This window comes from Maylandia zebra, linkage group LG7 (assembly GCF_041146795.1).
Source record: "Maylandia zebra isolate NMK-2024a linkage group LG7, Mzebra_GT3a, whole genome shotgun sequence".
Taxonomy (NCBI): Eukaryota; Metazoa; Chordata; class Actinopteri; order Cichliformes; family Cichlidae; genus Maylandia; species Maylandia zebra.
Window position 1 is genome coordinate 8,912,451 of NC_135173.1, and position 16,184 is coordinate 8,928,634.

Genomic DNA, 16,184 nt, shown 5'->3' on the forward strand with positions numbered 1-16,184 from the left:
TGCCAGAGACTTTGTTGCTACATGATTTTATTATTTTATTATTTTCCCCGCACTGGTTAGCTGATCAAACCCAAAAACAGCAACTTATATACAGCATGACAACATACCTGGTTCTTGCGATAGTCCTGTTGGGAGTGGCGTAGGATCCTGTAGCACAGGCTGAACATATACTTGTAGTGAGCATAGCGCTGGTCTCCCAGTTCCTCCAACCTTAGCATTGGCCCGTCGCCACTATCTGTAAATGAAGCCTTCAGGATGCCAAATATCTAGACAAGCAAAAACCACAATGCACTGATAAAGAACGGAACACAAAATGTTTTTATTGTAATTTAGCTGTATCATTCGTTGCAGTAGACTTTTGCACCGGGGCCTTTTTTAATACTTAGTACCAATCAGCACCTGTGTTTACATATTCCTGACCTGGGCAAGGATGTTTTGTTCCCGCATGAGTTTCTGCCGCTCCCGGTTGGGCGTGGATGTGACCACAGACAGAACGTCCTCTCCGTTGTTGGGCACCACACACACAAAGTAAACCAGGTCCTCCAAAAGCTTAGTCACAAACCTGAAATATGCAGGAATGAAATATTACATCAGAACATGAAGTACGCACATCATCTGGTGTTACGTGTGTCGCGGTGCTTGCTTTTCTATACCTCCTCTCATTTTGAGTAATACTGGCGTTGAAACACTTCTTCACAGTGGACTCCAAGACTTTGTTTGCATCATTAGCAAAGTCCAAGTCTCTGACCTCTGATAGGGGAACAGACACAATGGCGAACGCTTCTTTGTCCTCTTTAGTAGAACAGGTGCCAATCTATTGTGACAGCCAAAAAAATATGTTAAGTAATCTATCCAGGGTTAGTGCGAGTGTGTGAGTGTGGCCATATTCAGACCTTGAGCATAACTGGACGCTCCTCATCTGCATCAATGGGGACGTTGGTGCTGGTCACCCAGGTGTTGGTGCACAGGTGTCTAAGTCTTACATAGGAGTTTCTGAGGAAGGACAATTTATTCACAGCATGAATGTCAGTTAATTATTTATCTGCAGTAAAATAATTAAAAGTGATCCATCCAGTAAAGTCAATTAACCTACATCCATTCTTAAATTGTTATTTTTAGCAGCAGCAAGACTTTGGGATACTGAAAGTCACAAATTCCCATTACAAAGCTAAAATTTCTGTTTTTTAACAGCTATTCCAACTTTTACTCCAATGGTTTGTGATTGATTTTTTTTTTTACAATTTACAGACATTAACCTAGAATGTGTTCCACTTATTGTGAACTGGAATAACCTTTAATAACGCTGTTTTACTCCATCCCCCATGAGTCACTATAATTATTACTAACAACAAAATTTAAGTAATCTCAAGAAAAAGGGTCAGAAGTTAGAATTAGAAATGGAAGATTTTCTGACATGAGCTACTGTGAGCCTCCTGTGGAATTTAAAGCTGTGACCTATTTTCTTTAGCGTTGCCTCGCGTGGGAATAACTGACCTGGGCACGAGACAGTCGGCACGCTGCAGAGTGGTGGCATCCAGCTCAAACAGAGATGAAATGTCATTCCCATGAGGAACAGAAACCAAGGTGAAAGCAATCCTTTCTGCTGCTTGATTCTTCTTCTTCGAGTACACAATATCGGTCTCATTCTGAAGCGTACACACGCACATACACACCCACAAAAACAAAGGAAGTAAACATTTGTGTGTGCAGTTTAAAAGCTTATATGGCACAGGCAAGTTACTCGTCAGTCAGAGTCTGTTTCAACTATCAGACTCAACACAGCACAGCAAGCGCAGAGTCGATGCTGGTTTAACTTGAGAAAAAAAAGAATCTCTCTGCAGAGCTCGGCTACGCAAATGGGTCAATTGAAGAAAGTCGTACAGAGTGCAACTCATTAATACACAGGTTAACGGGGTTATTGTGCAAATTATCCTCCTGAACCATTGCATCAAAATGCTTATTTTTGTTGCTCAAACGTCTAAAAGTCAAAAGAAAATTGACTGAAAAGTTTTAAACTTTTAGTGACTCAAATTGTTCAAGTTTTTTTGGTTTGCTTGTTTTTCAGAATCAGAATCAGAATCAGAATGGGTTTATTGCCAGATGTTGAGGTTTACAACATTAGGAAATTGCTGCGGTGCTTCAGTGCAGACAATAAGAATTAAAGTGCTATGTAGAAAGAAAGATATGTGCATGAGATATACATGAGATATATACATGAGAATAAGAATTATGAGTGCTACGTAGGGTTAATGCTAGTTCCAGCTACTCATGATTGCTTTTAAATACAGCATGTAATATTGCATACATACAGTGGAGTTGCACAGGAAAGAAAAACTGTTTTTTTATGACATTATACACAAAGTAATTAACAGGCTAACAGGCTCTGGATCGGACTGGTAACTCTCAAGTGTATTGAGTGACTTCATGTATGTAAATCACGATGTTCTCCAAAAGTTGATTTTGTTCATCTGGACGTAGCGTTTTGTGGGAGAAACGTTTCGTCACTCATCCAAGTGACTTCTTCAGTCTCAGCTGACTGCAGGTTTCCCCAAATCTTATAAACAGTACATTTGCACAATGACTGAAACCAGCCCACTGAAGGAACAATGGGCTGGGAGGTCAGTTCCTTAATCTGAAGAAGTCACTTGGATGAGTGACGAAACGTTTCTCCCACAAAACGCTACGTCCGGATGAACTGAATCAACTTTTGGAGATTTACCTACCTGGATGATTGAGCATGCATCAAATCACAATGTTATTTTTATCCTGCTTTCCTGCACTTTCCTATTTTTTCTACACTTCACTACCATTCAAAGTCATTATCTTTAACTACTACTTCTTTCAGTTGCTCCTTTTTTAGGGGTCGCCACAGTGGATCATTTGCCTCCATATCACAACATCTCTAGCATCCTCCTCTGTTACACCAACCCTTTGCATGTCTTGCTTCACTACATCCATGAACCTCCTCTTTTCCTCTTGCCTGGCAGCTCCATATTCATCTCAGCGTCACCTCTGTAACCAGACCCGCCCCTCCAAAATACTAGTTTCTAATCCTCTTACTCCCGTTCATCACCAGAGGAAAAAATCTTAGCATTTTTAAGTCTACTACCTCATGCTCAGCCTCCTGTTTTTTTGTTAGTGTCACATCTCTAAGTCATACATCATAGCAGGTCTCACTATATGTTGAAAACCTTCCCTTTCACTATCCTTCTGTCACAAATCTCCCTGTACACTTATTTCCACCTTTTCACCCTCCTCCGCACCCTCTTCTTCACCTCTCTTGTTCGCTGTAATTTCAGGAATTTAAACTAATCCACCTTCACTACTTCCACTCCTCAAATCTTTATCATTCCCTTATCTCCCCCCATCTCATTCACACCCATGTGTTTCATTCCTCTTCTCGCCAGTGCATTCCTCCACCTGCTACATACTCCGACTGCAGCTCACGTCCTCTGCAAACATAGTTCACTGGGAACTTAAATTAAACGAAAACCTAAAGTGCGAGTGCAAAAAAGGTAGTCTGGTTTTGTGAAAATAGCGATGAGAAAAAACAAATCAATGACAGTAATTCAGATTATTTCAATAAAAAAAATCTTCTTTTCTGTAGCTGCACTCAAAAAAACTTCGGATTACAAGATTAAACAGAAAGTTTGATTCAAGCGTTTCGTTGACTCTACAATTTTTCCACCCATGTAAAAACTTTTGATTGATCTGATAAACAGTTTAGCACTGAAGGCAGTAAAAAACTTTTTGTTGTTCTCCTCATGTGCAATCTAGCAAATCTACCAACATCCCAAGGCAATAATTCAAATTGTACTCGCATACCCAATGGAAAAAAGATCCAGTACATCCGGCTGCACAGTAAATATTCAGCCACGCTGAAATAAAATTGTAAGTATTGGCTCTGCACTGACATACCTAGTGTCAAGTTGTTGTGTTTTTCCATGCATACACCTAAATAAGACCTAATGTTGATTAATTGAGTACAAATTACACCGAAAACACAAAGAGCCGGGACTTCTCCGTGTGTTGTGTCAGACACTGCAGTACTTAGGCTCCTAAAGAGCGCAGATACTGCAGATAATGGTGAGGGTTAATTTCTCCCACTGTTCTCTGCATGTCAATGGGAAGCTCCCCGGAGCTGCCTCCATGCCTCAGCTTCTCCATCCTCCCACTCTCCTCCTCCCCTCCTCCACCTCCCCCTCCGCTCTGCTAGTGACTCACCCCACCAGCTTAGCACAGCCGAGTGGAGCAGAGCAGACAGCACGTCTGCCTCCCCTCCATCCCCTCTCGCAGGGCACCCCCACACACCCAGACGTTATGTAAGGAGCCCCCCGTGTGTCTGAAATTCAGCATGTGCATGAGAAAGTGTGCGAGACTGAGAGAGTTGGTGTGCATGCTCCTTGCATTGCCAGAATACAAATGTGCAAGCTCGCTAAGAGCTGAAAGAAATGTCTAGATATAGATTTGGAGTTTGGCAGAGTTTGTGTGTGTGCGAGAGAGAAAGAGAGAAAGGAACTGGTGGTATTGCATAACCAAATAATGGGGAGACAGAGAAGTTTGAAGTTGCAACGCATTTACCTTAAAAACACAGTTTGAAGTTTCTCTCGTGTTAATTAACTCGTCTTATTTCAGTTGAATTTAGAAAAAAGAACAAGAATTAAACGTGCTCTAAAATTCATTAATACTGACAGTGCCTTAGTATTAAGAATATATAAGCAAAATTAAAGTAAGCCACAGTCTGATGTCAAGGGGGTGTGATAATACATGTAAATCAGCTTGTTTACCTGATTCACATCTCCTTTGGTCTCCACAGTTTTGGGTATGAATTCAGGGTTTACCTGCAGAGAGACGATGACCCGTCAGTGGCCTCAGATCTAGAAAGCTCTGATGACAGAGTCATTATCATCATCAACACCTAAAACAATCTATTCAACAGCAACGCAGGGGTGATAGTGGGCATAACAATGGGAACACTGCCACCTACAGCACATCATCTAAAATCCTCTTCAGCTGTGCTCACTCAAAACTGAAAAGCAGGTGCACTCAGCTTGAACAATAAACACCATATGATTATTAATGTCAGCTGATTTTTAAAAGCAGGTAACATAAAAAAAAACCTCAGCTGCCAGGTAATTTCCAGTCGCCAGGTGTTTGAAGCGGAAGAGACTGTTCCACTGTCCAGCTCCGCTCCGACAGGGGTCATAGTGCACAACCTGACATAAGGACACAAAATAAGAAGCTTTAGTTGTTGTTTTTTTTAATCAGAGATTAGCATGTTTTCAACAGTATCACTCCAAAGAATGTATTTCAGTGTCCAGCAGTTGAGAGGAGCTTTAATTATCTTGCTCACAGCTTGTATGTGAATTAGAGTACTGCACATATATTTAGACATATATCTGCACATTTAAAAAAAAAAAAAAAAAAAAGACAGCTGGTGTAAAAGCATTGAGATTAATTCGCTGAATGTAACACCGTGCGGTTACATGACCTGGAAGATTATGAACTAAAAGTCACACTGGCATAAATGCCTTGATTTTAAAGCTTTTGGTACGCCAACATCATTTTGCACCGCAGTATCAGAATGAGTCAGCGTCATCTCTTACACACTGGCAAGAACACAAGAATATTTTGTTTTCCGCAGACTGTTGCAACAACATGTCAGACACTGATACAGTAAGAGAAGTACATCCTGGCACAAACAGAGGGACAACAGGAACTTCAACTAACTGCAAGCTGATAAAGAGGAACATGCAGCACAACAGACGGGTTTATACAGAACTAAAGACGAGCACATGTCTTACATAAAGGGGAAATAATGTCATAAAGTCATGATTGAATGATCTTTTTTCATGGCAATTTTAATATCTGCTTATCCAAATTGTGCTGAGCACAGTTTACAAGTCAGGATTTTACTCTGTTAAAGCCGTGCCTGGCAGTTACTTAGAAGGAGAAACTGCCCCCTGAACGCCAAGTTACCCCGGGGCTGAATTCACCAAACATACTACGGTCACATCTTCAGTCTGTTCTATGCTTTACCTCAATCTCCCACAGAGCCTTGGAGCTGGTAGCAGAGGTGGCAGACTGCCGCAGTGTGGTCCTGAGAAAAACGTACTGATGATCCTTGTACTCGTCACAGGTTAGAAACTTCTCCTGCTCAGCATGAAACAACCTCACAACGTCTCCCTGACAGAGGACAGCAAACAAAAACATGAGTGCTACATAGCAGAAAACTGCATGTTACACATTTTAAGACGCATATAATGAATGTGGTTCCATTAAAAATAATGGCTAACAAGAATATAAAGAAAGAGGGGAGGAGACGGGGGAGAAAAAAAAAAAAGCATACTCCTTTTAGGACATCGTCCCTGTAGTCACTAAACTTCATGAACAAGGTGACTTTCCAGCTGGTGTTGCAGTTAACAGCATTGACCTAGGGCATGCACACAAGTAGAAGACAATCGGATAAATAAGAGTCATCTGCCGAAATCACTATGATGATATAGTAATAATGTGACATCCTCCTTTTAATACCCCGGTGCTGATGAAAAACAATCCAAGTGCACTAGTCTCACCTCTTTGCAGCCAAGGTTATCCAAAAGCTCAATGTTACTGGCGTGAAGCGGCTGTCCGGCGTTCACTGGCATCAGCACCACTTTGTCTCCAACCACCACCTTGAAACCAATAGAACAGTCAAATTACAAAAAGAGACCCTGTTTTGTCAATTTCTTGCAGTTTTCCAATAGCTTAACAGGAAAGTAAGAATGCATCCATGCAAAGGGTTTTTCAAACATCCCCATTTTTTTTTCTGGTCAAGGGTGCAGCAGCAAAACAGGCTGGGCTTCACTTGAGAGAGTGGTCGAGCCGTTCACAGCAAACAGATTTATTCATACTATGGCCAGAGGATGTGAATGCAGCATTCAAAAGACACGAGGACTTAAAAGTGCACTTCCCTTTGCTTACTTAACACATGCTTTCTAGTCCATAAAATAGAAAGCTGTAACAGACTCTACACGGTCAACTGTTTCTCCTCTTAAGCATCCACACACAAGCACGCTGTGGTATCAGAAACAGGTGGCCTGTGCTGTTCTGGAGTATTTGACAATATTTCAGCAGTGGCAAACAGCAGATAAAAAGCAAACCAGCTGACTAGATTTTTAACCTCAACCTGACAGTCTACGTGCATTCGAAATGGTGTTGCATCCATGCTTTTCCACAGTATTTTGTGTCAGACCTAACACATGTACACACATCATGCACAATCAGAAGCAATACCTTTAACCATAGGATGCTAAAGCCAAAGGAGAAGGACAAAATCAGAAATGTTACTTGAACAGGACAAACAATGAACTGACAGTCTAGACAGAGGGAATGTCGAGTTTTTGTACAGTACTTCATGTCTACAAAGAGCTGATGCCAAGGAGACAGAAACCTACATTGTCTCCTTCGCTGCGGAGCTTCCAGAAGGGCTGAATATAGAACCAGGAGCCCTCATTTCCAGCCGGGTCCAAAGAAACCCGCATGGCATTCTTCTCAAGCAAAGCAGGGAGTCGCTTATTCACCGTCAGGTACTTATTACTCTTTATGTGCAGGAGCTGAGACAGAAAAATTAGGCAGTTTAGACACTGGGAGAGCAGTGGAGGAGGATGTATTCAGACCATTTATCTATCATTGTTAGGGGGGGGGGGGGGGGGGGGGGAATGAGTGTGAAGAAAAAAGTCCTGCTTTGAAAATGTTCCCAAGTAAACGTAGGCAGGGATATGCAGTGAAATGGTCTCAAGGTTTGCATCATAGTTACACAGAGAAAATGCTTCTTATGTTCAACCAGCAGGTGACTAAAACAACATAAACACAACATAAAAAATGTATGTAAAAATTATTCATATGATTCAGAAGAAAGAAAAACCCAGAAAATGCTAAAACCATGAAATATTTAACATTTTTGCTCAACAAATCTAAGTTATAATCTGAATAATCATCTGGCAAAATGTGTATACTGCAGGTGCAATTTCTGATGATGCTTCAGAGAACAGTGCTGCTTTAGGTCTGCCATCTCGTCTTTTTGTCCTCCACCCTGCACACCACGCTGATATTAGATTCAACTAAAGAAAAGTGGACAAATGATGTGTTTTTGAGAGCCTGCAAGTAACAAGGTGCCTTCATAGGTCTGTGTGTGTTAACAATAAGCAAAAACATTCCTCTGAAAATGCTCAGGTACAAGGACTGGACTGAATGAGCCATCCGCTCATTTGTAGGATACACGAGCTACTCCACTATGTTATTTAATTTGACTTCATTTGGAGACATTTCCTGAATTCACTGAACAAACGAGGTTCTAAATTAGCCCGTGCTTTGAGTCAATACAGACAAATTGCTTATCCATAAGGCGAGTTAACTAAGGTAAGGGAACAATGGCCGGTACCTTTCACAACAGCAGTTAAATGTGTGGTTTCCCAATCCAACCATGCAGGCAAGAGTTCAGCAATGAGTGAAATCAAATACCAGCATTGTTTTTTAGAAACCTGCCTGAGGTGTCAGGGGCTAGATGACAGTAACAGAAGCTGGGTAAACAATAAAACAAAAGGTAGGCTCAGCACACAACAGAGTGTAACACCATAGTTTAAGAGATTATCTCTACCTGGATAACACTGCTGTACTTGACAACTTCTCCAAGAAGTTTCTTGTTCTCTGAATCGTTCTGCTTCTGCTCCAGTTCTGCTGCATGCTGCGTAACGAAGCAGACGATTGTTAAAAAGGTATTACATACACATCCTTCCTCATTCCACATTTTGTTTACAAACGGAAAGGTTGTCCACACAAGATCAACAACCAACCCTACGCTACCATTTTTAAAAAAATATGCTGGATGGTCATAATAAACTGAAGTATGCTCTCTTAACCTCTCTGCTCTGCTTCGTGTGTCACTGGTCAAGCAGAGGAGACCCCCGTGGTGAATCAGAGAGCAACGGAAAGAAAATAGTTCAACTGACAGCAAAACACAGTAGAGGCTCTCACGCTGAGGTCTAAAGAAAAATTGTATTTTACAGTTAAATTAGCAAAGTGATGTTAAACTCAATAATGATGTTGGCTTACTCATAACACATTGCGTCTTATCCTCACGTTGACAAATAAAGCTTAATAATTTAACACTCGGAGTCCAGATATCTGTACTAGATGGAAAAACTGGATTGGTGCATCCCTGATTTAAACTGTAATTAGGCATAAATTCATGCATAATTGCTTCCCGATTGTCATTTGAGCTCATGTGCCCAACGGCGGTTCAGAGTACCCGGTCTTCTCGGCGTCCCTGGTTTGAGTTCTTGAAAGTACCCCTGCTGAGGGACTTCATTGCTTACATGGGCAACAACAGTGTGACCTAGAGGGCTGTGACTGGGAGGGGCGGCCTGTCCACTATAAACCCAATTAGTGTTTTCTGCTACAAACAGTCTGTCCACAGCAAACTCCATGTTCAAGAACAACAGGGTTTATAAGCGCACTTGGTACAAGGACATCCTAGGTCACACTCTGGTCAGGTTTTGTAATCATATCATTACATCTGTGGCCATGTTTCTTCTGTCTGTTCTCTGCTAATAGCCCCATTACAAGCAGAAAGAAAACAACTGCATACAAGTTAAAAAAGTTCTGTAGAACTTTTAAGGCTTTGAAATGCTCATAAAATTAAAAATCCTCATACCTGTAACTTTTTAAAGAGTTCTCCTTGTGTGTTGTTGTTTCCTTGTTTCCCTTGTTTTGCCTTCCAGAACTGTTTCTGGGCCGAGTATCTGTTCATGGGACATACCTTGAAGAGGCAATCTGCAGAAGAGAAAAAAAGAAAAAGCAGTGAGGCTCACAGGACTCACCTGAGCCAGATAAAATGACACTCTAGCGTCTACATGTAGAGCTTGAAGCCTTGAAGTCATTTCAACACATCAAAGCTTATTTGTAACCCATAATGCAGTCTCAGAAAAGTCCAAGTTCACGTGTGTGCCCGCCCATGTGTGTGTGTATGACCAGAAACCAGTGTGACCAGTAAAATCCTACACACCTCTGAACTTTTTGGGTGGGTTGTTCAGGTCTCCAGCTTCAGGCTGGACAACACACCTATCATCGACAAGCCTGCAGAGAAGGACAAACATGAAATTGCATCAACATGATTACTATAGGTGTGTTATTACGGACTTAAACTCCTTTGAGAGCATTTTAATAAGCAGTAAACCACTCTATTATTGTGAGTGTGATATACTATAAGGTATATCACACTCACATGTAAATACATAAGGCAGAATCTCAAACTACAAATAATACCATGATTCGAATAGACAGTTTATAGCACTCCATGGGAAGAAAAGCTTTACTGTCTCTCTTCTCCATCACATCCATTTAATCCAAGGCAGTCCCAGTATCTGGATGTGTTTCTGGGTGGGGTTCATCCACGTTGGCAGTGCTTTGATCTCTGCTTTCCTGACCAACATAGGTAATGTGGTGTTGTGCTGAGATAAAAGAACTAGAATAAACTGACGTCAAAGTTTCTATGACTTTTACATGGGTCCGATTAAAACTGTAAAATAAATAGTGTCAGGATAATTTAAAATAAAGCTGTGAGACTGCACATTGAATTGGTCACGGAAGATCAGGCCTCTCTGTGAAGTCTTTTGTAGCTCATAAAGTGCACACTGAGCCACCTCCACCTGGGGAAACCATGTGGTTTCTGTTCAGAGTGGATAAGATAAGATAAGATAAGATAAGATAAGATAAGATAAGATAAGATAACCTTTATTAGTCCCACACGTGGGAAATTTGTTTTGTCACAGCAGGAAGTGGACAGTGCAAAAGTTATGAGGCAAAAATTAGAATACAATAAGAATAAATACAGTACACAACTGTACAGAATAGAATAAAATAAAATACTATATACAGTAGAATAAAATAAAATAAATATACAATAAGATAAAAATAGAATACAAATACAAATACTATATACAACTGAGTAAAAATACAACGATGACAGAAAGGATTATTGCACTTAGTATTATTGCATATGTATGGATGTGTGTGCTTGATCAGTTAAAGTCTTTATTATGGAGTCTGATAGCAGTGGGGAGGAAAGACTGGCGAAATCTCTCCGTCCCACACCGTGGGTGCCGCAGTCTCCCACTGAAGGAGCTGCTCAGTGCTGTCACAGTCTGCTGCATGGGTGATGAGGGGGCTTTCAATAGGTGTCATCCAGTTAACTGTCTTGTTCCCCCATATCCTCGCCTTTTATTTGCCACACACTAGACACGTTTCACTGAAAGGGTTAAGGGACACAGCAGGTCAGCAAAACTCGCCTTTCTGACACATCTGACGAGCACAGAGTTAAAGCTATGAAGTTGATGATGGCTGATAACTAAGGAAACAGAACCCAGTTCAGATTGAAAAAAAAGTATTAAGGAAAGAACAATTATAAGAATGCACATTCATCAACAGCCATTTAAAGTTATCTGATGCCATGAAGTGTATTCATTATGTACTATGGTGTCCTAAACTGGTTTAAATTGGTCCAGAAGCAGATCTTTGGCAGGCAAAAGCAGTGATCCCTTTTATTAAAAGTGTCCTTCTGCACACATCGTCTTTAAACTGCAAAATTTGGGCAACCTTTGTTAGCAGCCAGCACAGAGAGAGCTGAGGCTGAAGGTGCTTGTAAAAACCTTAATGGCTAAGAGCCCATTATTGAATCGGTGGGAAAAAAGCAAGCAGCGACAGAAAAAGAGCATCATTAAATAATGAAGGCTTATAACATTTCAGTGATTGTGGAGTTACAGGTTTTTCTTTTATGACTAAAATGCAACTTTAAGTTCCAGCTGTGAATTTCTTTGCCTCTTGTTGTGTACATAAGGAAGAAGACTCTGATATTTGATCTTACCAAACTACTGAACTAGTTACTTTATCTAAATCCGTATCCTGCCCATTGTTTGTTTTTATATTAGTGCCTTAAAACTATAAAGTGAAATTCCATTTCTTGCTGGGCAAAGGCACCAGAACATTCTGCAGAAGCAAAACTGAGACATGTGGAGAAAAAGGCCCTTTTGAGGCAAGAAGAATTCATGTAAAGTAAGCCTGTAAGGGAAATTATCACACTACCAAAGATGGTTTTTTTTGCAGTATTTGTAGCATGCATACAGCTTTCACTTTCCCCGAAGAGAAATGCTAGCATTTTTTCTGCAGCTAATGAATTTCTAAAGACTCCATAATCATCCCATTCCATTTATCTCCTCTGCACCACATTTTGAGTTGCACAAGTGCATCCATTCATTCCGTCCGGTGGGGAGAAACATAATGCAATGCACAATTCCTCCAATTCATACAAAGCTGGCAGCTTTGCTAAAGAGAGCTGAGCCATTTCCCTTTTTAAGTCACGGCAGTCAATCAGTCAATCTACAGGCTGTGTATTGCTTCCTTCAACACTGTATCAAAGTTACATCTAAATGAGAAACAATAGAGCCCAACAGGAAGAATTATCACAAGGCTAACTGGCTAAAGAGAAGGGCTCTCTGGGAAAGCTCATAAATAAGGAGGGCCGCAGAGAGCTGGGCGTTAGTACAAACAGAAAGACTCTGACAGTGCCTGACACTCTGTAACCAAGTTAAACATGAACCAAAGATAAATCTAGCAGGCTGGACACAGGGGAGCTAATTATAGCTATTGCCTGTGTTTAGTCGACTGAGAAAATAACACAGACAAAAAAACGAAATAGAGAGCATGTAATGCAAAGCAGCAAGTCTATGTAACTGCTGTTAAATGTTTTAAAGAACAGCGACGGGCAACAGAACAATGACTCATCTGCAAGAAAAGTGGATGCATGTGAACAATTTCAACACGAATGCATGTTTCAACTTGCTGATACCACGGTACTCTAAATGAGTCACACACATACTGATTAAACAGACTCTTCCAATGAATTCACTTTTGGTAAAAAGGTATGAATGTGAAAATGTTTGGGTTTTTTGGTGTTGCATCTATGCATCAGTTTCTACTGTTAGTTGCAACAAACTGGACTGATTGTTACGACACATTAAAATATGGGAAATCTGCCAGTTAAACTGCAAGACTTAAAAGGTCAGGTTGGTGATGTCACTTGGAGGTTAGCCAGCTTTTGAGAGTTTGCAATGACAGGTGTGGAACTAACAGATTTGATGTTATTTTATGCAAACATGGACACGGTTGGGTAGATCAGGTTTAATTGCATTGACAGGGGTTGCAGCTCTGGGAGGATCTTGAAGGCTCTTTGCTTTACTTGCTGCTTCTCTTTGGGCCTGAGTGAGCTCTGGCACAGCAGCGTCCTTGATAAAATTCTCAGGGCACCAGTCAAACTACGTGAGCTATTGAAAGCACCTTGGTGGTTCAGCTACCCAATTTCGCTGTGCAAGAAACTGCACAATGACAATATAAAGCTCTAAGTCTCTAAGTCTCTAAGAAAGGCTGATAAGAATTTAATTATTTTCCCTTTGCAACAATAGCAGGCGTGAACAATCGTTGCTGTGCACTTTTGCTTTTTTGAAACTTACAGCCTCTGTGTACCATGTAGGGTGCCGTCACTTCGATTTGCATTACCACACGCCTTAACAGTTAGCAGCTTAGTTCACACCAGCAGATAAGTCAGGAAACAGCATTGCATTCAAGGGTTACACACAGTTCGGCTTCTATTTGCTCCAAAACTCTACAGATTATTTGAGCATCTGATGTGAGGTACCTGTTGGCAGGAATGACTTAAAGCAGGACAAAGGAGAGAGAACAAGAGTTGGGGAAAAGGAGAGAACATGGGTGGGGCAGAGCCATTCCTCAGGGCCAATCAGTGTTTCCACACTCGTTCAGCAGGCTCAGAGGCCAGAGTGTAACCCGGAACCACCGAGGCATTTCACCTTGCACTGAAGCTCTCAGCTCATGAGGGGCGACAACCAAACAAACTGTGTGTGCAGCTTCTTCTTTTTCTGCACTGCTTTCCAAAGAAAAGCTGTTTTATTTTCACCAAGTAAAACTGATAAGTAATCTACTGAGTGCAAGTGCTACAACATAGGAAGGAGTCAAAACCAATGGTTTCCTCATTTAAAAAAAATTATCCTGAATATCATTATAATGACACAATAAACACCAATAAATTAACAATAAATGACAAGAGCAAACGGGAATCAGTGAAAAGGTTTTAAATATCTAATATGACTTTAGAACGTTTTTCTTCTTTTTAGCCCCCACATTCACCTTGCACCCTCTCATGTTTATCTTGCAATCCACCAGATTCGTTTTCAATCTGTACATGGACTGCAAAGAGATGACTTCAAAGCATGTGCAACATATAGAGCACACTCATTCCTTCACCTAAACAGGAAGAGTCTAGTCCTTTATTTAAGTGAACACTATAAATATTTGAACATCATCCAAATAAGAGGTAGCCTAGAGCTTCACTCGGTGTCAATTTATTTTGTTAGACGTGGTCTATTTAACAGGAGGAGTGGCATTCAGGGTCATTGGACATTTCTTATCTTAACGTCAAATGAATGAACAACTACTCTTCCCTCAATCTGGTCACCCTGACACCTCCTCGTGCCTCTCTCTGGGCCCCTGAACCATATGTTGGTGACCACAGTAACAAGAATCCGCTCGCAGCCTCTCGCGAAGCGTACCTGGGCAACACGCTGGTTTGCATTCCTGTTAGATTTGCGTAAACGTGAAGAATTTCCTGAGAAGGAGCAGTTTACGCGCCGATGGGCCTTGACCGCAGGTCGCACTTTAGGTTTTCACTTGTTGGATTTGCATAAAACATACATTTGAAGAAGTTCATGCCTGATGTAAAGTGAAAGCAGTTTTTAAGCGTGCATACGGGAGGGTTAAGCCATGGACTCTTGAGTGATTAGAAATTGAGATAGAAAGGAGGAACGTACCCCAAAGTACTGATGAAGCCATTCACCGAGCCTTCCGCGTACAGAGACACAATGTCTCCAATGTGAAGAAAACTGGATCTGTGCTCTGGCATTTTCACCGAAGATATGTTTCACACTCGTTCTTGCTTTTCCATTTATGAACAAATCCACACGTTACAGCGCCTCCAGTTTGGCATCAGCCATCAGATTCGCCGTCATTCTTCCAGATCTGCCGCTCGGCAAAGTCGATCGAGTAAGGTGAAAGCGCAAGAGGAAAAACAAGCAGGCGAGTTTGAGAAAAGCGCTGTGTTTTTGCACTTAATCAACTTCTTCCTGTATGTCAGAGAGACCCGCAGTCTTCACATCCACTCTTCGGGGGGAGGAGACTGCCGCTGTCACGGCTGTGAGCAAATTCCGTTCAATGACAAGTTTTTTGGTTTTTGCTCAGAGCAGGCGCACTGAAAACACAAGTCAGGCACTTGCATAAGTGTGCGGAAAGACACCTGTAAACATGTATCATAGCAGACACGGGGGAAAGTAATTCAAATATATTAAAATTATAAACTGGGCACAAGCCATGAGTATGTTTGTGCAGCTGGACAAAGATCCCACATTATAAATCACAAACTATCAGACTGTCGGATCTACCCGTCATCTCTGTTATCTTGATCAAAACTATTCATTTCCGTGTAAATATTCATATTGGTCTCAACACAGTGCAAACTTCTGACTGCTCAGCACTGTAATGGACAAACATGGTACTGCACTCTTTTGTAACCTATACAATTTTTGTGTGATTTCACAAAACTTCACAGTTTGACTCATTTGTGTTGAAGTATCTGCTCCTTCACTCATAAAGACTCGCATCTTCAGCAGCTTCTTGTTTTTACACATTTTTTTTTTTTCAAATGAGCTTATAAAAGCCAAACGACAATGTCCTTTATTGTCATTGTACATGTACAACAAAATTGTGGTTACGTATAACTTTTGGTGATGGTAATAACACAAAAAAAACAACTAAAAGCAGCAAAAACTGCATTTATAAAACGAGTGGGGGAGTAGAAATTACGACCCAGCTACTCCAAAAAATGCTACTGTGAGCTATTTTTTTTCTATCGAGCTACACTGGTATCAGTCAGCAGAAAAACCATCCAGAGTGACAGATGGTAAAAAAAATTATAATAATAGTTTATCCTAATTGAGCTTTTATGTTCACTAAAACAGAAGAAAGGAAAAAAAGCTCTGCAGATATTTTGAGAACCTGGTATGAAACTTGCTCATTTGTTTCTT

At 41.0% G+C, this 16,184-nt stretch overlaps 1 protein-coding gene across 2 annotated transcripts in view; it reads right to left on the bottom strand.

The window, feature by feature from the left end:
• itpr2 (inositol 1,4,5-trisphosphate receptor, type 2) overlaps positions 1 to 15,270 on the bottom strand; it is a 67,992-nt gene extending 52,722 nt beyond the window's left edge. Inside the window, exons 1-15 of one of the 2 annotated variants that reach the window (XM_004563455.4) lie at positions 14,916 to 15,270; positions 10,046 to 10,116; positions 9,695 to 9,813; positions 8,639 to 8,725; positions 7,437 to 7,595; positions 6,576 to 6,674; positions 6,350 to 6,433; positions 6,040 to 6,186; positions 5,121 to 5,216; positions 4,788 to 4,841; positions 1,495 to 1,646; positions 894 to 993; positions 654 to 814; positions 421 to 562; positions 108 to 266 (exon numbers count right to left, since the gene is read on the bottom strand). In XM_004563455.4, coding sequence (XP_004563512.2) covers positions 108 to 266; positions 421 to 562; positions 654 to 814; positions 894 to 993; positions 1,495 to 1,646; positions 4,788 to 4,841; positions 5,121 to 5,216; positions 6,040 to 6,186; positions 6,350 to 6,433; positions 6,576 to 6,674; positions 7,437 to 7,595; positions 8,639 to 8,725; positions 9,695 to 9,813; positions 10,046 to 10,116; positions 14,916 to 15,007 — 1,722 coding nt within the window. In that variant the 5' untranslated portion in view covers positions 15,008 to 15,270. Of the gene's footprint in view, positions 1 to 107; positions 267 to 420; positions 563 to 653; positions 815 to 893; positions 994 to 1,494; positions 1,647 to 4,787; positions 4,842 to 5,120; positions 5,217 to 6,039; positions 6,187 to 6,349; positions 6,434 to 6,575; positions 6,675 to 7,275; positions 7,292 to 7,436; positions 7,596 to 8,638; positions 8,726 to 9,694; positions 9,814 to 10,045; positions 10,117 to 14,915 lie in introns of those variants that run through there. The other variant, XM_076885671.1, reaches the window with a different exon arrangement.
• Positions 15,271 to 16,184: the final 914 nt, after the last annotated feature.